Source organism: Podarcis bocagei (genome assembly GCF_964188305.1).
Source record: "Podarcis bocagei genome assembly, chromosome: 13".
Classification (NCBI taxonomy): domain Eukaryota; kingdom Metazoa; phylum Chordata; class Lepidosauria; order Squamata; family Lacertidae; genus Podarcis; species Podarcis bocagei.
In genome coordinates, this window is record NC_138138.1 from 21,481,551 (window position 1) to 21,505,147 (window position 23,597).

At 48.5% G+C, this 23,597-nt stretch overlaps 1 protein-coding gene across 2 annotated transcripts in view; it reads left to right on the forward strand.

Moving 5' to 3' along the window:
* Window positions 1–23,597, forward strand: part of FAM117A (family with sequence similarity 117 member A) — a 44,900-nt gene that overhangs the window by 14,219 nt on the left and 7,084 nt on the right. For both annotated transcript variants that reach the window (XM_081166632.1, XM_081166633.1), the window contains exons 2-4: window positions 8,561–8,733; window positions 21,326–21,415; window positions 23,272–23,385. In XM_081166632.1, the coding sequence (XP_081022758.1) occupies window positions 8,561–8,733; window positions 21,326–21,415; window positions 23,272–23,385 (377 nt within the window). The remainder of the gene's footprint in view (window positions 1–8,560; window positions 8,734–21,325; window positions 21,416–23,271; window positions 23,386–23,597) is intronic.

A 23,597-nucleotide genomic window follows, 5' to 3' on the forward strand; every position in this document is an offset into this window, starting at 1 on the left:
CTGAATTCTATCCAGATGTTTTATTTCTGGCCCTCTGCATCTTGCAGTCGTATGAACTAGGAAGGGACTGTTGCATGCCTTCCTGAGAGCCAATGCAGCTGAGTATTGGGGGGGGCGCGAGGAAGGAGCAGAACCCCCCTTTTTGCCTCCTCTCCAAAATGCTGATTCCCTGCCTCCACCTTCGTTCAGTGTGTAAAGCAAGACTAGGGAATTAAAAAGGAGCTGTCCCAAACGGAGGAGCCGAAGATGTGAGGCAGCTGCCAGACTGGTGGTCCAAGATAGTGCCGGTTCCATTTATCTCTGAGCTGTTCTGTTCTGGACGTCGTCCCCCCCCACTCCCCAGATCGGAGATGCTCAGCTAGCAATGGGATTCTAGAATATGCAGCCAGGTGTGGCTGGGCTGAACCCAGCCTAATGGACTAGGCTGATAATAGAGCTGTGCTGTAAACAGGACACCCCACCCTGCCTCTGCTTCTCTCGCATGCCATCTTTGTCTTGCAGCGAGCATTGTTTTGCTGCCCCTGGTGTATTTTTAGGCCTGCTGCTTTGACGGGAGCTGAGAAGTTCTCCCAGGCCAGCTGTTGGGACTGCAATCTTTCTTGGCTCTGCTGTCTCTGTCTGTCTGTCTGTGCAGCCACTGATTTCACAGGTGCCTTCAGTGTGGCAGGGCCTATCAGGTGCGAGTTATATGGGAGGGGGGGGGCGTTTACCAGCTGACCACCCCAACCCTGGAATCGTGAGTTTGTGCAGATTGCATTTTCACCACTGAGCAGCCACACCTCTAGGGTTAAAGGGCAGAGCTTTCGGGCTGCTGAACCAGCCTTCCGAGCTGGCTTGCAACTGCTCTGAAACGGAGTGCGCATTGCATGCGCCTCAAATAGAGCCTGCCTGATGCTCAGTCAACAACCGGTGGAGGGGGGCGCCTTAAATAGCTGCTAAACTGCTGTGAGTCAGGAGCTCTGAATCTGAGCTGCCAGAGATCTCTCCTTGGCAGCGTACCAGGAGGTCCTGGCTTTGGTTATTACGGGTGCATATTAATTTACGTGTAAATGAAAAAGCAAACAATCTCCAGCCTTGGGGCTTGGGTTGGCATTTCTCTTTTGCTTTAAACGCAGTAGCTTGGAGCGTGATGGCTGAAAGCGAGCTGGGAGCCAGGAAATCATCACTTCAGAGCTCTCCGGCTCAAACCACAAATTTGTGGATGGCTCTGTGCCACTTGGTCTGTCTCGGCACTTCCACACACACCCCCACCCCCAAAGTACATCGATAACGCAGGCGTGTGCTGTGGGAGGGGCTGTAGAGTTTGCTACGAGAACGTGTTGTGTAGTGGTTAGATATTCCATAAATCTGAAGTATTACAATGCGGTTCTTGGGGCCTTTGCAGCTCATGATAACAGCCTTTTCATTTCTTCTCCCTAATCAGACTAGTACCAGTTACTTGCCGATAACCCAGTATTCTTCTTCTTCTGCTGCTGCTGCTACTACTGCTACTACTGCTACTACTACTACTACTACTACTACTACTACTACTACTAAAGTGGGGAGGGTGAAAACTTTGATGCCAGGGGGTGGCTGCTGCCCCCTTTTTTGCTTTACGAAAGAAACTGGTTAGGTGAGAGAAGGAAGCATGCACTCTGTGCCGCAAGCAGGGGGGTATCTAGCCTTCGAAAAGCTAAATATGTAAAAGCAACCCCCAAGAAATGGGGAAGCTGGACAGAGCAGGGCAATAACATACGCTGGATGCAGTGTTCAAAACTCCCATTGTTCTAGGCCAGGGGTCAGCAAACCTTTTCAGCAGGGGGCTGGTCCACTGTCCCTCAGACCTTGTGGGGGGCAGGACTATATTTTTTAAAAAAGAATGAATTCCTATGCCCCACAAATAACCCAGAGATGCATTTTAAATAAAAGAATACCTTCTCCTCATGTAAAAACACGCTGATTCCCCGACCATCCGCGGACTGGATTTAGTAGGCGATTGAGCCGGATTCAGCCCCCGGGCCTTAGTTTGCCTACCCATGGTTCAGGCCAGGCATAGGCAAACTCTGGCCCTCCAGATGTTTGGGGAAACAATTCCCATCATCCCTAGCTAGCAGGACCAGTGGTAAGGGATGATGGGAATTGTAGTTCCAAACATCTGGAGGGCCGGAGTTTGCCTATGCCTGGTTTAGGCGCATTTTGCGACAGGGAATTTGGTTAGCATTTGGTTTCTGAGCTCTGAGCGCCGTACTGTGCCTACGAATTCAGATTAAAACTGCAGAGTATGGAAGGAAAGGAGGGCCCTTTTCTGCCTCCCCACTTCCAGCTACTCTGAAGACTGGAGAAGAGACCCCCCCCCTAAGAATATTAGGGGTGTGTGCTGGGGAAGCACTAGGCCATGTGAAAAATGAGCATAATATTTTAGCTGCCGTTCATTCATTTTCAGCTTTGTATTCTTGTTATAAAAAATGTGTGCCTAGACATTCCATTGCTGCGCCCATAACTTAGGTTTAAGGTGTCATTTAGCTCCTAGCTTTCATATCTCAGTTTCTAATGCTGCTTGGATGATGGGCAACTTCTGGGGTCTAAATGCAGCCCTCCATGCCTTTCCAGGGCTCTTCCCCAGGCCACACACCGCTCTCACAGGCCACATTTTCCTTAAGTGTATTTGTTTTGCATGGCTGGAATGTGTCCTTGAACTGCAACCATGAACCTTGCTTGCCTAGAAATAGGATGCAGAGATAGGCCTCCGTGTGTGGAAATAATCTGTCTTCTGCCTGGACTGTTGTGACTCACTAATACCCCAGTCTGCAGGATTCTATCAGTTACATTTACAGTGGTACCTCGCAAGACGAATGCCTCGCAAGACAAAAAACTCGCTAGACGAAAGGTTTTTCCGTTTTCGATTTGCCTCGCAAGACGAATTTCCCTATGGGCTTGCTTCGCAAGACGAAAACGTCTCGCGACTTTGTTTCCTTTGTCTAAAAACAAAGACATGTTTTGTTTATAAAGTTAATTTATTTTCCCTTCAATTTTTGAACTGCTCTTTACAGTATGTGTGACTTTAAAGAGCAGTTAATAAACTGTTGTTGTACCAAATTTGGCTTTGTTTGGACTTTTTTTGACCATAGGAACGCATTAATTGATTTTCAATGCATTCCTATGGGATTTCGTGATTCGCAAGACGAAAAATTCGCTAGACGACAAAACTTGCGGAACGAATTAATTTCGTCTTGCGGGGCACCACTGTATCTGCACAATCGGAATGAACGTCTGGAACCAAAATGCTTTTTCTGTGCAGCCTGAGCAGGAGCAGTCGCCATTAACGAAAAGAGGTCTGAATAGGCCAATACAGTGGTACCTCAGGTTACAGACGCTTCAGGTTACAGACTCTGCTAACCCAGAAATAGTACCTCGGGTTAAGAACTTTGCTTCAGGATGAGAACAGAAATTGCATGGCGGCAGCAGGAGGCCCCATTAGCTAAAGTGGTACCTCAGGTTAACAACAGTTTCAGCTTAAGAACGGACCTCCGGAACAAATTAAGTTCTTAACCCAAGGTATCACTGTATATATGTGGACTGTTTCTGGATCAAGTGACTTTTCTTCTTTGAATTCTCAAAGATCTTAATCTAGCTCAAGTTGTCATCTGAACTAGCCAGATGTTTAACTGCGGATCAATCACAGTCATTTGAAAAATAAAGACTTTAGAGCCATCTTGCCCCCAAATGGCAACTAGACGTTCCATTTTGGCAACTGCAACCTTGGTTTAAGGAGCCATTTGGCCCCTAGCTTATATAGCTGTGTTTCTAACATTGGTGGGGAGAGCGCAGTTGCACCTGGGTCCTCCTTGCAGGTTTTCCATAGGCATCTACTTGGCCCCTGTGATGCTGGACTAGATTGGCCTATGGCCTGATGTCTTCTGTTTTTAAGGGGCCTGACTCTGCACAAGGCAAAGCTTCCTACGTGTCTTGAGTCTCCATTATGATTAAACTGCATGCAACGCTGTTCAGGGCACAGCTTGCCTTATATCCATCTGTCAAGGTTCTTGAGGTGGCTTTGCAAGGTAAATGATGGAGGCATATATGCCGCTCAGGACCCATGTGGTTAATAGCACTTGTGAGCGCTGTACAGTGTGCTTCCTTTGCCAATGAGCTGGCCCCGTGCATCTGAAATAAAAAAAGCAGAGGCTCTTGAGGTTTCAGTAATAAAACCTGCTATAGTTAACACTTAAGATCAGGCACCGTGGCCTGCCTAAGTCTACCTAGTGGCTTTAGATAAAGTTGGATCATTGCTCAGGGGTGTCCGCTTCTGATGACAGTCTAAGTTTCCAGGAGGGGGTATCTCCTATTCCTACCAGGAGATGCTAGGGATTAAGACCTTTTGCCTTCAAAGTTTGTGCTTTTACAACTGAGCTGTGGTCTCGTTCCTCCCCTGCCAACAAGCTATGGCTTGACAAAGCTGAGATCTTGGGTCCCCGAACTGAGGCTTAGCCTATCAACTTCCAGAAATGCTGGGAACCAGGGACTGGGAATGCTGGGAAGCAGGAATGTTCACAGCGCACAGCTGTTCCTAAATATGGCTGCAGCCGTTGGCATCAGAAATAAGTGCATAAAATAGACTTGCTGCCCGGCACAGTCAAGGAAATAGTAATCATCATTTTACTAAGAAAATAGTTGCAAGTCCTTTTAATAATTTGGGGGGCTGGGATGGGGAGGCCTACACCAGGCCCAGCCTACATGCGTACAGTCTAAAAATAAGAGGAGGGGATGCATTCCTGTTCAGAAGCAATTGGGAAGCAAATGTATTAAGATGCAATTAGATGTCTGTCCCAAGGGCTAGGTGTTACACCATCTCATCTCCTATTTCATCTCTAAGCCTGTGAGGAAGGTTCAGCTGAGAGAATAGCCCAAGGCCACTGAGCAAGCCAGTGGATTGGGGGGGGGCGTGTTTCTCACGCTAAATTGGATACAGGTGCAGTTTGTTCAGAAGGTGCTTAGATTGCCTCTGTTGCAAAGGAGGTGTGAGTCCGCCTTTCCCTTTGGAAAAACCCAGGGGAGGTGCAGCCAGTCCTTTTCACGCATAGGTTCAGAGTTGGAAGGGACCCATGAGGGTCATCTAGTCCAACCCCCTGCAGCACAGGAATCTTTTTGCCCAACGTGACACTCGAACCCATAACCCTGAGACTAAGAGTTTCACGTTCTGCCAACTGAGCTATGTAGTAATAATAATAAAATTTATTTTTATACCCCGCCCATCTGGCTGAGTTTCCCCAGCCACTCTGGGCGGCTTCCAACAGAATATTAAAATACAGTAGTCTATTAAACATTAAAAGCTTCCCACAAAGGGCTGCCTTCAGATGTCTTCTAAAAGTCTGGTGGTAGTTCTCTTTGACATCTGGTGGGAGGGCATTTCACAGGGCGGGTGCCACTACCGAGAAGGCCCTCTGCCTGGTTCCCTGTAACTTGGCTTCTCACAGTGAGGGAACTGCCAGAAGGCCCTAGGCACTGGACCTCAGTGTCCAGGCAGAATGATGGGGGTGGAGACGCTCCTTCAGGTATACTGGACGGAGGCCGTTTAGGGCTTTAAAGGTCAGCACCAACACTTTGAATTGTGTTCGGAAACAATTGTTGTTGCCTGTCTGTCTTAAAGGGGAAGGGCAGTAGTAGTGCTTTGTTTACAGGTGCACACTTTCCAACTGACTTGTACAGGACTTAAAGAAACGCTTGGAAACTTGTTGCTAGCTCCTGCGTCTAGAAAGCTGATCTGTTGCGTTGGCGCTTCAAGGTAGAAAAGTGAGCTCTTCCTGACTTTGTCCCGGTTTGCCTGTCACAGTAAACCGTAGCTAGGAATATGCTGTGAACACAGAGAGGGGTCCTGTTTTGTTTCTCCCCTAACATGCGCACAGGAGTTGCAAGCCGTACTTCTAGGCTTAGCTTTCTGTCTGATCGTGGTGTTTTGCTCCAAACAAACCACAGTGCAGAGCCAAGGTTTATTCTCATGGCTTGTTTGAGCTAAACAAATGGTCCATCGTAAAGCTAAAGCCAGATATCCTGGCTTGTCACTGCTGTACATGGTAAGGAGAGTTGCGTTCACAGTAAACCATTAACCATGCGTGGCAGCCTTTGCGTCCTGGAATTCCCAATGCCAGCAATAATTAAATAGTCGAACAAATTTTAAATTGGTTACAGTAAATAAGCAATGAAAGCAATAAAACGGCACAACAAGTAACAGGAGGTTGATAGCAATAAAGGGAAAAAGAATTGAGTTGCTGACGAGCAAAAGCAGAGTTTTGACTGAGCATCTTATAAGCAAATCAAGAGAGGATCAGAGGAGTAAAAAGAGCCACTCAGATTTGCATGAAATTTGTGCATGCTGGTGTGTGTGCTGTGCATAGAAATACAGTACATTTCGCTTTAATGCAACTCACTATAGTGGGGAAGCTTGGCCAGCTGACCAGGGTGCCTATTCGGTCTGCTGTCAAGGTCCTGACGGTTGTTTGGCAACATCAGGACACCTCCTGCTCTCCCTTCTTAGGGTTCTTGAAACTGGGCTTGGACCAGATAGCCTTTTGAGCCTGTGAACCTGTCTTCCATAAAAAGTAGGGCTCATTGACCATCTTCCACACGAGCTTTCCTTGGGGAAGAGTTCCCAAACCCGGGAACCGCTGCAGAGAAGGCCTTAATTCCATGTGCCCACCCGCTACATCTTGGATGGCGAGGGTTCACAGAGAAGGGCGTCAAATGCCATCCAAGTGGGAGGAGGCACCCTTAAGGAGAGCCTGGCCCCAAAGTGTGGGCTTTAAAGGTCAAAATTAGCACTTTGGATTGTACTTGGGAACGGAGCCAATGGAGATGGCACAACATTAGAGAGCTCCGTAGTCCAAAAAACAAAATCCAAGCTTTGGTAAATATTATGGAATGTTCTCCCCAGGGAAGTTCGCCTGGAGCCTTCATTACACACCTTTAGGCGCCAGGCAAAAACGTTCCTCTTTAACCAGGCACTTGGTTGATCCGATTTACATCCTATGCCCTTTTAAAATTGGAGGTGTGTGTGTAATTGGGTGGTTGTTTTTATTTTTATTAGGTATTTTGTGTTTTTATATCTTGATTTTATTATGTGAACCACCCTGAGACCCCCGGGTATAGGGCATAGCTGTCAACTTACAGATTTGAAAATAAGGGACCAGCAGCGAAAATAAGGGTCCTGCAGCCTCACCTGTTCCAGGCACTCCAGTCTTCCTGTCCTCCTGCAGTCTGGTCAAATTCATGCTGGTAGCTTCGAGAACACTGTCCAACCAACTTTGTAACCAGAGGTTTTACTGAATAGAATCTGAATCACATGCACCACAAGGCCTATGCAGACTCAACTTAAGATGGCTCCACGGCCTGGCTTTGCACTGCAAAGTTTGCAGCAGCACATGCAGCAAAATGGTGTCCAGCATTCAAAAAAACCCTCAGCTTGCATTAACTAGCCACACACAAGGCATGCAAGCTCCACCCCCTCACCCCCCGTCAATCTTAGACTTCTTATTGGGTGAGCAACACAGCCAAGCAACACAGTTGGAGCCTCCCTCCTCCCTGGCTGGCAAGGAGGGAGGGAGAGGAGCTGCTTCCTTTGAAATTTAAGGGACATCCATCAATAAGGGACAGCAGCGGGACATGGCGCTGGAATAAGGGACTGTCCCTTCAAATAAGGGACACTTGACAGCTATGGTATAGGGTGGCATATAAATTCTAATAATAATAAAAAATGAATTAATAATAGTACTCTAGGTGCTAAATTTTGAACAAGCTGGAGTATCCAAATGGGGAATCTATTTTTTTAAAAAAATACTATTTATTAAATTTTCCACTTTAACAATCCAATCAAACCATATTAAATATTCCAAATTATACATATTATTCAATAATCAAACAGTCCAAGTATTATGCCAAATTATATTTTTTAAAAATGGAGGTATCTTCCCATGTTCTGAGGTCAGGGGCTCTGATCATCTCATACCTCTACCGCTTTCATAATTTCCATGATAGTTCCCATAAATCATTCCAATGTTAATCCTCGTTGCTTTTCACAGCCTCTGAGTTTATCAAACAAGCGAGATCAAACAAAACAATATATTCTCTGTGGAATTTACGTCCAGGGTTCCCTCCAAATGGGGAACCTAAGGCACCTCTGGCAATGAACAGATAAAGTGTCAAAATTATATGAACGGCAAATGCCAAAACATGACGCAGCAGCCCCGTCCATTTGCAAAATTGTCACAAGATTCGGCAGAGCGCGGAGGGAATCTGCTAATAAATGTTCCTTCCCTTTGGGGGTTTTTGATTTAGTTCTTGTTGCTTATTCAGAAGCACACACATCAGAAAGGTTAGGAAAATCATATTGTAGCCTTTTCAGACCTGTTACTTCAATATGGCCGGCCCACGCACCATACATTTAAAGGATTTGGCTGCCTGGGAATTGTAGTTTGCCCCCTCACTGAGCTACACTTCCCTACACTACAGACAAGCTCCTGCTGCAGGTAGAAGAGATTTAGGAGTGATGCTTCGAATTCTTAACTTGTTTCTCTTCCTTCCTCTCCAGCCAGTGTCCCATGTGCTGCGGCCGGTCCGGTCGAGAAGGCCTGCCGGAACAGGCCCCCCCGGGTGAGGCGCACTTCCTCCCTAGACACCGTCCTTGGATCGTACCTCTTGGGCCAGTGGCCTCGGGATGCGGAAGGAGCTGCCGTAGCGCATATGAGTGACAAATCCACCCAGGTACTGGAGCTACCTTTTTGCAGGGACAGTGGGAGATCATAGAGGGATGATGGGGCAGATCCTGAAGGTGGCAGGAGATGTTGCCTGGTTAGGCTGGTGTTTCCAGAGGTCAGACTGGGATCAGCAGCGATGTGTTTACACGAGCCCTCTCAACTTAACCGCTTCGTAAGAAAAGCTTTTTCGCAGGCAGGCAGGCAAAAGGAACCTAAGGTGGGAAGGAAGAAGCAGCCAAGATACATTCCAGAGTTGAACATCGTGGTGTTCAGCTGTTGGTATATCACAATGTTGAAAACCAGATATCTCTCAGTCCTACTCACCCCAGCACTGTCTCCTGCCTTATTGCAAACTTCCAATTTGTTGCCAAGTCCCGTACAGTTCTGTCTGCAGTATGGCAATCTTGGTGCCCAGCCCCAGTAAACACTATGCAAAGTCTTGGGGGAACTTTCCCCCTCCATCTCCCAGGAGTGGCCCTTGGCTACAGGCAAGAGATGCCTGGAGCAGGGCTGAGCGATAACAGTTTTTCAGCATCGCGGTATATCACCGGCCAAACATCGCGGTCGGGCGATATACCACGATGTTGAAAAACAAGCTGCATTGGCCTCCGCTTGCGAGGCACGGTTGAAATTGCCGCAGCTCTCACCGTGCGAACTGAGGCAGCTTCGCCCCTTGCCTAGCGGACTGGGACAAGGCAGTTTGTTTGTGCAGCTCAGCTGGGGCGTGGGAGGGCTCCCGAGCCCCCACTGAGCCATCCCTGGTGCTCTCCCCGTTTGTGTGAGAGCCAGCACTGGGCTGGTGGAGCCTTTAACTGCTCGGCTGAGGTTAGCTCACTCCTCAGCTGAGCAGTTAAAAGATGCATAGGGAGATAAGGACCAAGCAGGCTTTCTCCCTGGTAGGCATTTGTCTGATAATACTAGGAATATTATTGATGTTTTGGAGCTACTTCAGACAAATATGAATACAAAAGCAGTCTTGATTTTTATAGATGCGGAGAAGGCCTTCGACAATATATCCTGGAAATTTATGAAGAAAAATTTGGAAGGGATGGGAGTGGGAAGGGCGTTTCAAAATAGTATTGAAGCAATCTATTCAGAACAAAAGGCTAAATTGATAGTAAACAGTGTGGTGACGGAGGAGTTTAAAATTGAAAAAGGGACACGACAGGGGTGCCCCCTATCACCCTTGTTATTTATTTCTGTCCTGGAGGTTTTACTGAACTTGATTAGGAGGGATCAGCTGGTGGAGGGAATACAGGTCGGAGAAAAGCAATACAAACTTAAGGCCTTTGCAGACGATTTGGTTTTGACACTACAGGAGCCAGAAACCAGTACAAAAAGAGCCCTTGAACTAATTTCTGAGTTTGGTCGGGTGGTGGGATTCAAGTTGAACAAACAAAAAACTAAGGTTCTGGCAAAAAACTTGACATCCGCAGAAATAGATGGGTTTCAGAAGGAAACAGAATTAAATGTGGTTACAAAAGTGAAATACCTGGGGGTTAACTTGACTGGGAGAAATTTGAATTTATTTAAGGATAACTATGAAAAATGCTGGTCAGAAATTAAAAAGGACTTGGAAACTTGGTCAAGATTGAAACTTACCTTGTCGGGAAGAATTGGTGCAGTAAAGATGAATGTATTGCCAAGAATGTTGTTCTTGTTTCAAACCCTTCAGATCGTGGACAGAGTGGAATGTTTTGGAAAGTGGCAGAGGGATATTACGAAATTTGTCTGGCAGGGCAAAAAGCCCCGAATAAAATTTAAGATATTAACAGATGCAAAGGAAAGGGGGTTTGCCCTGCCGGACTTAAGATTGTATTATGAAGCTGCATCTCTCTGCTGGATGAAAGACTGGTTTCTGTTGGAAAACACTGATGTCCTAGATCTAGAAGGGCACAGTAATGTGTATGGGTGGCATGCATATCTGTGGTACGACAAGGCAAAGTCTCATAAATTGTTTAAAAACCATATTGTCAGGAAAGCCTTACTTATTGTCTGGACTAAATACAAGGACTTACTTGAAAGCAAGACCCCGAGGTGGTTATCACCGACGGAGGCCAAGGCCATAAAACTACGTAATATGGGGAGTGGCTGGTTGAGATATTGTGATATAATTGAGAGAGATGGTGATACTTGGAGGTTGCAGAGTTTTGAAAAATTGAAAGGAAAGGTGCGAGACTGGTTTCATTATGCCCAAATTTTAGAGATCTTTAAAAAGGACAAAAAAATTGGTTTCCAGGTGGAGAAATCAAAATTAGAGACAGAACTACTTGAACCTAAGATGAAAGTGCTTTCAAGAATGTATAACTTGTTGCTTAAATGGAATACCCAAGATGAGATAGTTAAATCAGCAATGATAAAATGGGCACAAGACATTGGGTACAACATTATGTCTGAAGACTGGGAAAGGTTGTGGACCACCGGTATGAAATTTACGGCATGTAGTGCCTTAAAGGAAAACATTATGAAAATGGTATACAGGTGGTACATGACCCCAGTCAAACTTGCAAAGATATATCATTTGTCTGATAATAAATGTTGGAAATGCAAGGAGGCTGAAGGAACTTTTTTTCACCTCTGGTGGACATGCCCGAGGGTGAAGGCTTTTTGGGAAATGATTTATAATGAGTTGAAAAAGGTGTTTAAATACACCTTTTGCAAGAAACCAGAGGCCTTCCTCCTGGGCATTGTGGGCCAGAGAGTGTTAAAAAAAGATAGAACTTTCTTCTTATATGCAACCACAGCAGCAAGGATTCTTATAGCTAAATATTGGAAGGCACAGGAACTACCTACGCTGGAAGAATGGCATTCGCAGCTGATTGACTATATGGAATTAGCCGAAATGACAGGCAGAATCCGAGATCTGGGAGAAGATGCAGTGGAAGAGGACTGGAAAAAATTTAAGGACTATTTACAAAAACATTATAAGTTATATGAATGTTGAGAGTTTGCTAAGTGCTTTGGAAAAACACGCTTCAGTATTGAAATTGGTAAATGATAGAAACTAAGTTTTAAGATTTTGAAACGTTTAAATTATGGATTATATAACTAAATGAAAACACAAAAACAACTGAAATAAGGTATTAATTTGCTGTTTATTTTTTATTGTAAAGAAAGCAGGGGATGGAGGACGTGGGGAAGTCTGGTTGATTATGAAAATTGATCTGAAAAAGTGAATTTCTTTTTTCTCTCTATAATTTCTTTTCTTTTCTGTAAAACCGCTTTTGTTGTGTTACTGATGTTGTATTTTTACCCTGGAAAAAAGCAAATAAAAAAACTATTATAAAAAAAAAAGATGCATAGGGAGGAACAAGCTATATCGGCGCCTCAACAATGCAGATTTCCCCCCTCCCTCTGCACAGTATGATATATCGCTGGTGAAACTGCCACCGCTTCTGAGTCCCTCTGCTAGCAGTGCTTGCTGGAGGAAGTCGCTAGCAGAGGGACTCGGAGGCAGTGTCAGTTTCACCAGCAATATACCGTATTTTTCGCCCCATAAGACGCACTTTTTCCCCTCCAAAAATGAAGGTGAAATCGGGGTGCGTCTTATGGGGCGAATGCCTGCAAGCCTCGCGCGCCCGGCAGGAGGTCCCACCGGGTGCGCGAGGCTTGGGGCGGCAGCCTGTCGCCCGAAGCACGGGGAGCCCTCGGGAGGGCTCCCCCTGCTTCGGGCGAGTGTCTGCAAGCCTCGCGCACCCGGCAGGAGGTCCCACCGGGTGTGCGAGGCTTGGGGCGGCAGCCTGTCGCCCGAAGCACGGGGAACCCTCGGGAGGGCTCCCCCTGCTTCGGGCGAGTGTCTGCAAGCCTCGCGCACCCGGCAGGAGGTCCCACCGGGTGCGCGAGGCTTGGGGCGGCAGCCTGTCGCCCGAAGCACGGGGAGCCCTCGGGAGGGCTCCCCCTGCTTCGGGCGAGTGTCTGCAAGCCTCGCGCACCCGGCAGGAGGTCCCACCGGGTGCGCGAGGCTTGGGGCGGCAGCGGACTGCTTGCGCGCACCTAGAAGCTTGGGGCGCGCTGAGCTCAGCACGCCCCAAGCTCCTGGTGTAGCGCTGCGATCCACTAGCCCTGGGAGAGCCCCGCGGCTCTCCCAAGACTAGCGGACTGCTTGCGCGCACGCAGAAGCTTGGGGCGCGCTGAGCTCAGCACGCCCCAAGCTCCTGGTGTAGCGCAGCGATCCGCTAGCCCTGGGAGAGCCCCGCGGCTCTCCCAAGGCTAGCGGACTGCTTGCGCGCACCTAGAAGCTTGGGGCGCGCTGAGCTCAGCACGCCCCAAGCTTCTAGGTGCGCGCAAGCAGTCCGCTGCCGCCCCAAGCCTCGCGCACCCGGTGGGACCTCCTGCCGGGTGCGCGAGGCTTGGGGCGGCAGCGGACTGCTTGCGCGCACCTAGAAGCTTGGGGCGCGCTGAGCTCAGCACGCTCCAAGCTCCTGGTGTAGCGCAGCGATCCGCTAGCTCTGGGAGAGCCCCGCGGCTCTCCCAAGGCTAGCGGACTGCTTGCGCGCACGCAGAAGCTTGGGGCGCGCTGAGCTCAGCACGCCCCAAGCTCCTGGTGTAGCGCAGCGATCCGCTAGCCCTGGGAGAGCCCCGCGGCTCTCCCAGGGCTAGCGGACTGCTTGCCGGCACGCAGAAGCTTGGGGCGCGCTGACCTCAGCTCGCCCCAAGCTTCTGGATTAGCGCAGGGGTCCGCTAGCCCTGGGAGAGGCGCCCGGCTCTCCCACGCTAGTGGAGATCTTGCCGGCACGCAGAAGCTTGGGGCGCGCTGAGCTCCGCACGCCCCAAGCTCCTGGTGTAGCGCAGCGCACCTGGGGGGGAAATAAATTTTTTTTCCTTTATTTCCCCCCAAAAAATCTAGGTGCGTCTTATGGGCCGGTGCGTTTTATGGGGCGAAAAATACGGTACCGCTGAGTGAAGTCGACATCGCGGTCTGCTCCTCATCCCGGTCCTGGGCGATATATTGATATATCGCCCAGGCCTAGCCTGGAGGGGCTGTTTTGCAGTTGTGTTGCACAGCCACGGGGTTTGGCTTCTGTGGCGATGCAGGTGATCTGAAGAACCTCTGCTTTCATCTTAGTTGCAGCCCACACGGTTGTCAAGCAGACAGTGCTTGATGGGAAGCGAGAGGCGGTTGCTAAGGAGGCATCAGTTGCTGGATGACGGGCAACGAGCGTTGCAGTCCAGTTCCCCATCCTTGCTACACTCCACAAAAGCATTTAATATGTCTGTTAGTCCTTAAAGGGTGCTACCGGACTGTTTGGTTGGAGAGGCAGGTAAAAGACAGGTGTGCCCTTCCCAGGCATTCAACCCAGTAGCTGAACGTAGCCTCTTTGTTCTAATTATCAGGTTACGGGTTCAATCGCCGTATGGGACAGCTGACTATTCCTGTATTGGCAGGAGGTTGGACTAGATCAGGTTTCCTCAACCTCGGCCCTCCAGATGTTTTGAGACTACAATTCCCATCATCCCTGACCACTGGTCCTGCTAGCTAGGGATCATGGGAGTTGTAGGCCGAAAGCATCTGGAGGGCCGAGGTTGAGGAAGCCTGGACTAGATCCTCAGGGTCCCTTCCAATGCTACAACCCATATTCTGTCTCCACATTTGGTGGCTGTACGTTGTAAGGAAGAGTAGGAAGCATTAAGGAACTTTAAAGGGGGGCCTGAAGTCAGAAACGAAAGTACTTAAAAATAAAACTCTGTGTGTGTGGTTTGTGTCTTTTGGCCAAACAGCAATACCCCCAACCTGGAGAAAGCAACCCATGAGCAGAAATGGATTTGCTGGGCTTGGAGTGAGGGCTGTCTCCAACAGCCTGCGACTGTACAGTGGTACCTCGGGTTAAGAACTTCATTTGTTCTGGAAGCCCGTTCTTAACCTGAAGCTGTTCTTAACCTGAAGCACCACTTTAGCTAATGGGGCCTCCTGCTGCTGCCGCGCCGCCGGAGCACGATTTCTGTTCTCATCCTGAAGCAAAGTTCTTAACCTGAGGTACTATTTCTGGGTTAGCGGAGTCTGTAACCTGAAGTGTCTGTAACCCAAGGTACCACTGTACTGAGAACCCTCAGTGCCGACCGTCTTTTGTTCAGCAACAGCATTGCCCAGCCGCCTTTCCCTTTGGCTGAAGCTAAACCAAGGCTATGCACCCGGGGAGGGGAATATCCCGGTCACTGTTTTCCAACCCTCTTATAAAACCAGATGTGCAAGGGTTTAAGATGGACTTTTAAAATTTAACTTAGATTGTGCAAAAAAAAATTCTGCTGGAAAACATTGAGCCGGGTGAACTAGAAGTCTAAATGCCTTTCCCTGCAAGATGCATGCATGCCCCGGCTGGGTGAGAGTGCTGTCCTCAGTCTCAAGCCCTGCTCTTTGTGTCTGGCTTTCTAGGGAAGGCCTTCCCTGTTGTGCTTCTGCTGGTTAGAGGCAACGCTTGACTTTTCCTTGACTTTTGTTGCAGAGGCAGCTGTCCTCCTGGAAAGGGGCTCCGTGCTCTGAGGCTCTTTCAGCTCGGCTCGCCGCCCTGGGCCAAAACCCTTATATAACATTTCTCAGGGCTGTGTGCCATGCACTGCTTTTGAGAACGAGGGCTCTTGCGATGGAAGAGAGGCTTGCTCAGGGCGAGGCGTGTGTGCTCCCGGGTGGAGCGGGGAGCCTCCAGCCATCGAGGAAGCCTTGGCAACCCATAAATATTTCTGCAGAGCAACAAATGGTCCTTCTGAGACAAAAGGACAGCCTCGGCCCCTTTCAGCTGGAGATGAATCTAGCCTTTTTAATTGGAGTGCCTAGATAGAGAACGTATTACAAAACCAGCCTCACAAGCAGTGACCAAATAGGTACATTAGCTTGAGTGGCTCCCTGCAGGGTTCAACGTTTCATCCATTAAGAGAGGTACTCGGAGTAACAACAGCTTGGAAAGGAGGCAGATCCATAAAAAACAACAACAACCCACCATTAGGCAAAGTTAACAGCATGGCGGGAGCTGGAAAAGCAGCCCAGCGAAGCTATAAAAATACAACATAACTGGCCCTGAGGTATTAAATCCTGGAAAAACAAACCTGTTAATCAGGAGCCTGAAGCTGCAAAGCAGTGGCTGGGCAGATTTCCCTGGGGATAGAATTCCAAAATGGCGGTGCCATCACCAAGCGTGCTGTCCCTCCTGGCCAGACTTTGGGCTGGTTTTCGGTGCAGCGGTAAATGTGTGCCTGCGCCATACCTCTTCAAACCATGCGTGAAGTCTCACGTTGCTGAATAGGCTTTTATAAAAATAAAACTGCTTCTCATGGAGAACTTGAAAACCCTTTCTTCCTGACATGCTAGACTTCCAAGTGCAGGGAGTTGGAAGGGCCTGCAGGAGTACTGATGTGTACGTGAAGTGGTGGAGTCTTCCCGCAATTGGACCGCTTCTGCAAGAGCCAGGCCTTAGGTCTCCTGCGATGTTGGAACCTACAGCCCTATGGCATCTGCTGATCCGGGTGACCAAAGAAGTACATGGGAAGCTTCCTTACATTGAGTGGGACCTGTAGTCCGTCTAGTATTGCCAACATTGACTGGCAGCAGCCTGCAAAGCTTTTCTGATGTGGGTCTTCCCAAGCTTAGGTAGAGAAGATGAGGATGGAACCTGGGACTTTCTGCCTGAAAAGTAGCTGCTCTAGTCCTGACCTATGACCCTTACCGAAGAGGTTGGATCAGAGCTATGCAAGTCCCCCTGTGCAAGACAGTTCTAGGGTAGCCCCTGCACAGTGACTGTAATGTTGGTTTAGCCAAGACACACAGCCAGTCTTGACAGCCACAAAGGCTTCCTTACTGAACCTGCCCCAGACCAAGGAACTTGGGGGTTGCCCCATTTTCATCCTTGCAACAACCCTTTTAGATCAGCTCAGTTGAGAGCCTTTCTTAAAAGTTGACTGGGCCAGCCAAGGACTTGAACCCAAGTCTCCCTAGCCCAAGGCTGGCACGTTCTTTGTGCAGCCTGCCGTTCTGGTGCTGCGCCCACTTCACCACCTCTCTACCTTGAGGAAAGCGTGGGGATCTTGGGGTAGACTGCGCAAGCTCAGGTCGCAGGTGAAGCGAGTGCCTGAAATCCTTTTACTCTTGTGTGCAAGAGCTGGTTTAACGTTTCAACAGAGCCTCCCAAACCACCTGCTTTTCTGTGGGTGCTGTGGCTCACTTTCTGCTGTGAAGACAAAGGATTTATTTATATTTATAGCCTTGGGGATGAGACTCGAGAGGCACGCCCTTCCCTGCAGATTATCTGACCTTGTGGTTTCAGACCTTGTGGTTGTCTTCTCAAAGCACTTTCCTCCCCTTCTCTCCTGCTCGGCGGAAGCTGTTTGGCCACCACTAGAATAACGTGTTTGGAAACTTCCTGCCTCATGGCAGAAGGCTGGGCCTGCAAGGGCAGTGTGCTCTAAGCCAGGCCTCCCCAGTGGCAGCAGCACCAAGAGCTGCAGGGGGGTGTTCTCTCCTGCCCCACATTCCCTCTCCACCCCCTAGCCAGTGCACACTTTATTATTTTTATTTAATTTTTATTTATTTCTTAATAAATGTTACAGAAAATTAAAATCAAGTAAACTAATACTAATACACTGGTACCTCAGGTTACATACGCTTCAGGTTACAGACTCCGCTAACCCAGAAATAGTGCTTCAGGTTAAGAACTTTGCTTCAGGATGAGAACAGAAATTGTGCTCCAACAGCGCGGCGGCGGCAGGAGGCCCCATTAGCTAAAGTGCTGCTTCAGGTTAAGAACAGTTTCAGGTTAAGTGCGGACCTCTGGAACGAATTAAGTACTTAACCCGAGGTACCACTGTACAAAATTAAACTAAAGAAAATACATGTACCCCCTACCCTGTAAACATAACAACAATATTTTATTATTTATACCCCACTGCGTAGCTTCCCACAAAATATTAAAATACAGTAACGCATCAAACATTAAAAGCTTCCCTAAACAGGGCTGCCTTCAGATGTCTTCTAAAAGTCTGGTAGTTGTTGTTCTCTTTGACATCTGCTGGGGAGGGCGTTCCACAGGGCAGGTGTCACTACCGAGAATGCCCTCTGCCTGGTTCCCTGTAAAATAAACCCTACATACCCCCATGACTTCCCTCCACCACAACTCGACTTCCTTTAGCTCAGATTTAAATACTGTCATTGCATTCTTTGGACAATACATCTCTTATAGCCACTTCTAATTATTATTCTCACTTATACTTTACATACTTAATCCATGCATGTCAACATATTATTTTTAGAGCAATGTTTTTTCCATATACACCTCAAAGCTCTTGTGTACACTTTAGGAATGGAGGCCGCCTACAGCTTTCCTTGAGCCCAGGACAGGCATGAAATCTGCCGGCCGATGTGCATTTCAGCAAGGAAGCAAAATAAAACAAAGCTTTCTGGGCTCTCCACTGCAGCATGATGTGGGGTTTCCAGGCAGGGCAGCTCAGCTGTTCTTGCAACCGGGGCAGGAAGCTTGCACCAGGGTACAGCAGTTTCACCTGCAAATAGTTTTTTGAGACGTTGCTGCCGCATTGGGGGGGGGGTGTTAGCCTCTCCCACACCGGCGGCATGGGTGGAATTTCCCCCTCGTGACCGGCGCTTCATAACTTGAAAGATAAGGGTTTATCTTGAGGTTTTAAAAATACCTCGAGTGGCGGTTGCTATTTGCTCCTGCTCCCGAAAAGCTTTGCTGAAGGGTTGGGCGGCAACTCTTGGCTCCGCATCAACACTTGTGGCCACATTTTTTTTCTGGCATGAAGTGGGGGGGGGGAATCATTGGCATTCTACAATTCCACAAAATGTCTGGGTCCTGCCCCTTGCAACTCCTCTCCCGCCACTTGCAAGGCCTGTACCGGTCAGGATTTGTAGCGGTTCGAGCTAACTTTCCAGCCTAGGGCATCCTTTGCTGCTGCAGGGTTGTTCAGCAGGGCTGTTTAAACAAAAAAACATAAAAAATGGCTGCCAGATTTCCTGTTTTACAACAGCCTTTCTAGGGAGGTCAGTCTTGCTGATAGAAAAGCCCCTTCTGCTGCCTTGGCAGCTGGACCAACCGGAGAAACAGAACTGTCCCCAGACCATGGTCGTGAGTGCAGAGCTCTAGGGTGACTGGTCCTTAATAGCTTTCTCTGCACTGGTATTGCTCAGTTGCTGCTGGTCTTGGAGCATGCCCCACAAGATGGAAGCGTAACATGTCCCAGCAGCCCAGCCGCCTGGGTTGTTGGACAGGGTGGCTTGTCCTGTAAATCGGGGGGGGGGGGCGCTTGAATGCTGGGGGTCTGGCAAGCCACTTATCTGCAAGCGTTTGCCCGAACTTAGGCAATTCTGCCACCACCACTTCCTTTGCTTCTGTGCAGCCCCACCTTGAGGGCCGTTGATATGCACAGGCCAGCAATGCTTGCTTGGCAATCCCCTTGAATAGCAGGAAACAGACAAGTGCAATGCTCATCCTTAAGGATCGCCTCTTGCCATACAAACCGACCCGGACCCTTCGCTTGCCACCCGAGGCCCTTCTCTATGCCCCCCATCCGAGAGATGTTCAGAGGGTGGCAACAAGAGAATTGGGCCTTTTCTGTGGTGGCTCCCCATCTATGGAATGCTCTCCCCAGAGAGGCTTGCCTGGCACCATCATTATATGTCTTTAGGAGCCAGGCAAAAACATTCCTCTTTACCCAGGCCTATGGCTATTAAATACTCTATGTATGTCCTGTGAAAGTGTGGGACTGTTATGATGACTACTATTTTATTATTAGGCTGTATATCAGTATGCATTTTACTATGTTTTTATCACAGATGTTCTGTGATGTGGTTTTAATGTTGTACCACTGCCCAGGGATCTTTTGATAAATGTATATAAATTTAATAAATAATATTAATAAATTTCCAGGCAGGTCACGGAGATTGGATGAGAGTTGCTGGGTGTCATAAAATGAATATAAGGCTTTTCCTTAGTGTTTGAATAATGTTCTGCCTATAGTAACTAATTTCATTGTCACCTTTACTTGGAGTCTATTAGGATTTTGCTTGTAGCATTCGGCTTATTTTTCTTAAGAGTTTGTTTTGTGTACATGCAGTGTTAAATTGCCCTGAGACTTTGTGACATGATGGACTATGGTTCCTGAATAAAGACCCAAGCATGGAAGCCTATAAGTTTGCTGGAAATGTTATTGCAGAGCTATGTGGGAAGTAGGGCTGGGCAATATCTGGCTTTTGACATTGTGATATATCATCAGCTAAACATCACAATATACAGATATTATTATTATTATTATTATTTATTGAATTTATATACCGTCCTATACCCGGAGGTCTCACGGATATATCACGATGTCTGAAATAAGGATGGTGCCATGTAGAAGTGTTGGTTGCCTTTGTGGTTTTTCTCACGTTGTGATTTTTGCCTGCACCTGCTCTTGTGATTCGCTGCCCCCCTGTATGAGGCAGGGGAGAGCTGAGCCAGCAGAGTTAACAGGGGTTGCAGGAATTGAGAGATGCCTTGGCGGGCTTCAGTTTTTCACACTTCGTGATTTTCACACTTCGTGAATTGCATAGCACATACTCATCAAGATTTGCAATACATTGCCAGGTCGAAAATTATGAAACTGATAATCACAATACAGACTTCAGACCGGTTTTTGATGATATATCACCCAGCCCTAAGGTAAAGGTAAAGGGACCCCTGACCATTAGGTCCAGTCGTGGCCGACTCTGGGGTTGCAGCGCTCATCTCGCTTTATTGGCCGATGGAGCCGGCGTACAGCTTCCGGGTCATGTGGCCATCATGACTAAGCCGCTTCTGGTGAACCAGAGCAGCGCACGGAAACGCCGTTTACCTTCCCGCCGGAGCGGTACCTATTTATCTACTTGCACTTTGACGTGCTTTCGAACTGCTAGGTTGGCAGGAGCAAGGACCGAGCAACGGGAGCTCACCCCGTCGCGGGGATTCGAACCGCCGACCTTCTGATCAGCAAGTCCTAGGCTCTGTGGTTTAAGCCACAGCGCCACCCGTGTCCCATATCACCCAGCCCTAGTGGGAGGCACATTCTCCCTCAAAAAGAAGTGGTATGGAGCTCCACTTGGACTTCACTGGCTGAAATGTGGGTGAACACTCTTCTTGAGTTAAGGTTTTCCTCCTCTGGGAACACTTCTGGGATAATTTTCCTGAAAGCAACTTGTGTGGAACGCAAGCTCTATGTGAATTTTGGCTATCGTACTCTGCAAGGAAGATGTGAAGGCATAGAAAGTCGTTCGCAAATCTTTCCTGAAAGTTTTAGTTGGGCTTTTGCCATCCAGGCCTGTGTAATCCATGACATTTTATACCAACGTCGTTGTGTAGGGAAACGCCGGCCAAGCATTCTGCCCTGGATTCCAAATGCACTGAGAGCAGCAGCCAGAGTTTCCTAGGTAGCATGGCAATGTGGTTGTACTCATAGTTCCCGTAGGAAAGTGATTCCCCCCCCCCCCCAATTTTCCAAAGTCCCACAAATTAGCCCTTCGGCATGACGCTTCCTCCCTCCAATGGCATGTTTTCAGAATGACTCTTGCAAAGTAGACGGCCGTGTTGGAACTTGCTTGGACTGGCCGTGCTCTGCTGAACGCCTTGCTCCCTTCTTTGCAGACTCCTGTGTCCTGGCACGAAGCAGAGGTGGGGAAAGCCGCTGCCCATAAGCGCTCGGCCTCGTGGAGTAGCGTGGATCACCGCAGAGAGGTGAGAGAGCTGCTTAGCAAGCCAAACGAAAAGGATGCTTCCCCCACTGCACAGTGCACAAAGGAAACTCAGCCACTGGCCTGTGTTGAGCATCCCAGAAACCCAGAAACCTTCACAGATAATACAAATCGGCAGGTAGTTTTGTCAAATAAGGAACCTTCCCACTAGGCCCTGTGCAGGCTTTCCCAAGCTTAGGTCTCCAGCTGCTGTTGGACTGCAACTCCCGTCATTCCTAGCTAGCAGGTCCAGCAGTCAGGGATGATGGGAATTGTAGTCCAAAAGCAGCTGGTGACCCAAGTTTGGGAAACCATGGTTTACAGTAATAAACCTGTTGCTGAGTGCTGCTTGCGATCCCCAGAAGCAGTGGCAGGGAGGAGGCACCACGCTCACCAAAAGCAGTAGCGGCTGGTGCGCATTGGTAGGGCGCGAAGGCAGGGAGCCCAACAGCAGGGGGAGCCAGAGCCAGCTGATTCTGCCTTTATCACCATCCTCCCTGTTGAGTTCTCTGTAATGATTGTAAGTAAGAAGGCAGGGAGTAGGGGCTGGCTGAGGACAGGCCAAGATGGGTGGGGCAGCACCCCATTTGCCCTAAGAGACAAGACTCTGCAGGCAACTTCAGGCTATTGGTCCATTACCTCAGCATTGCTTGCAGTGCCTAGCAGAAGCCTTGGAACTAGCTCAAAATAAAAATGGAGCTTATTATTTATTTTTTAAACAAGGTTTCATGCACCCAATGGATTTCACATAAGTATCTTTGAGGGCAAAATATAATAAACCTGGCAGTGTCTCTTCTCCAGTGAGAGAGAATAAGCTGTGTTCCCGAAGCTTTCTGCAGGTTCTCTCAAACAGTTCAAAGTGCTTGTTTCTTCCCGTACAAAAGCTATATGGTAAAATACATTGGATGCATCAGGTTTCTCATATATACATATGTACATACATATACATATACATACAGTGGTACCTCGCAAGACAAATGCCTCGCAAGATGAAAAACGCACAAGACGAAAGAGTTTTCCGTTTTTTGAGACGTTCCGCAAGACGAATTTCTCTATGGGCCTGCTTCGCAAGACGAAACGCCTTGGGAGTTCTTGCGAGTTTGTTTCCTTTTTCTTAAAGCCGCTAAGCCGTTAATAGCCGCTAAGCCGCTAATAGCCGTGCTTCGCAAGACAAAAAAACCGCAAGACAAAGAGACTCGCACAACGGATTAATTTCGTCTTGCGAGGCACCACTGTGTGTGTGTGTGTGTGTGTGTGTGTGTGTGTGTGTGTTTCATGTATAGTGGTTATTAGGTGTTACCTCTTCCTTTCGAAAGGATGCTCTTTGTGTTTGTGTGGGTGTTTTAAAAAAACTCACAGCAGAAACAGCACCACAGATTTCAGAGGGAGCCCCCTGCAAAGCGAACAAGAGGCCTCCATTGCCCACAGGAAGCAGAGCAGCTGCCGCTGCTGCTGCTTCCCTGGCTTGCGTTTGCAAAAAAAAAACAACCAGGCCTAGCTGTGTGACTTAAAAAGGTGACACCTCCTTGAGGAAAGACTGGTCCTATCAGAACAATCTGATAATTGGGCAGCAAGTTCTCCCAAATGGCTGAGTTCCTTAGAGCATGGTGCTGTTAATGCCAAGGTCACAGGTTTCATCCCTGCATGGTGGGACAACTGCTTATTTTCCTACATTGCAGGAGTTTGGACGAAAGGACCCTCAGGGTCCCTTCCAACTCTACGAATCCATGGCTGTAAGCCGGCACTGGAAGGGCGCCTTGCAGAAGTTGCCCCCTGTGCTTGTCATGCGTTGCGCGTGGGCAGAAGAAATTGTGAGGTCCTTTGCCTCTTCTAAATGCAGCTTGCCTTCTCATTCCCCAGATTGCCAAACTGAAGCAGCAGCTCCAGAGAACGAAACTCGGTGCCCGGAATAGCAAAGAGAAAGACCAGAGCTCCCCCGTCCAGGGGGATCATAGTGTCCTCTCGCCAGCCAAGGTAGGCACCGCATCCTTCCCCTTTGTTTGCCCCCTTCCGGCCAGAGGAAAACAGGGTCCAGCTGTCGATGGACAAGAGACGAGCTCGAGGCTATTTTTGGGAAAGAGTTTGAAGTATTCAGTTCTGCTGCTGCGTTTGCAGGGTGGGGGAGGGCAAAACCGTTCTCTTCAGCCCCACCCAAAACAATGCGAGGAATTTGGGGGGCGCACACA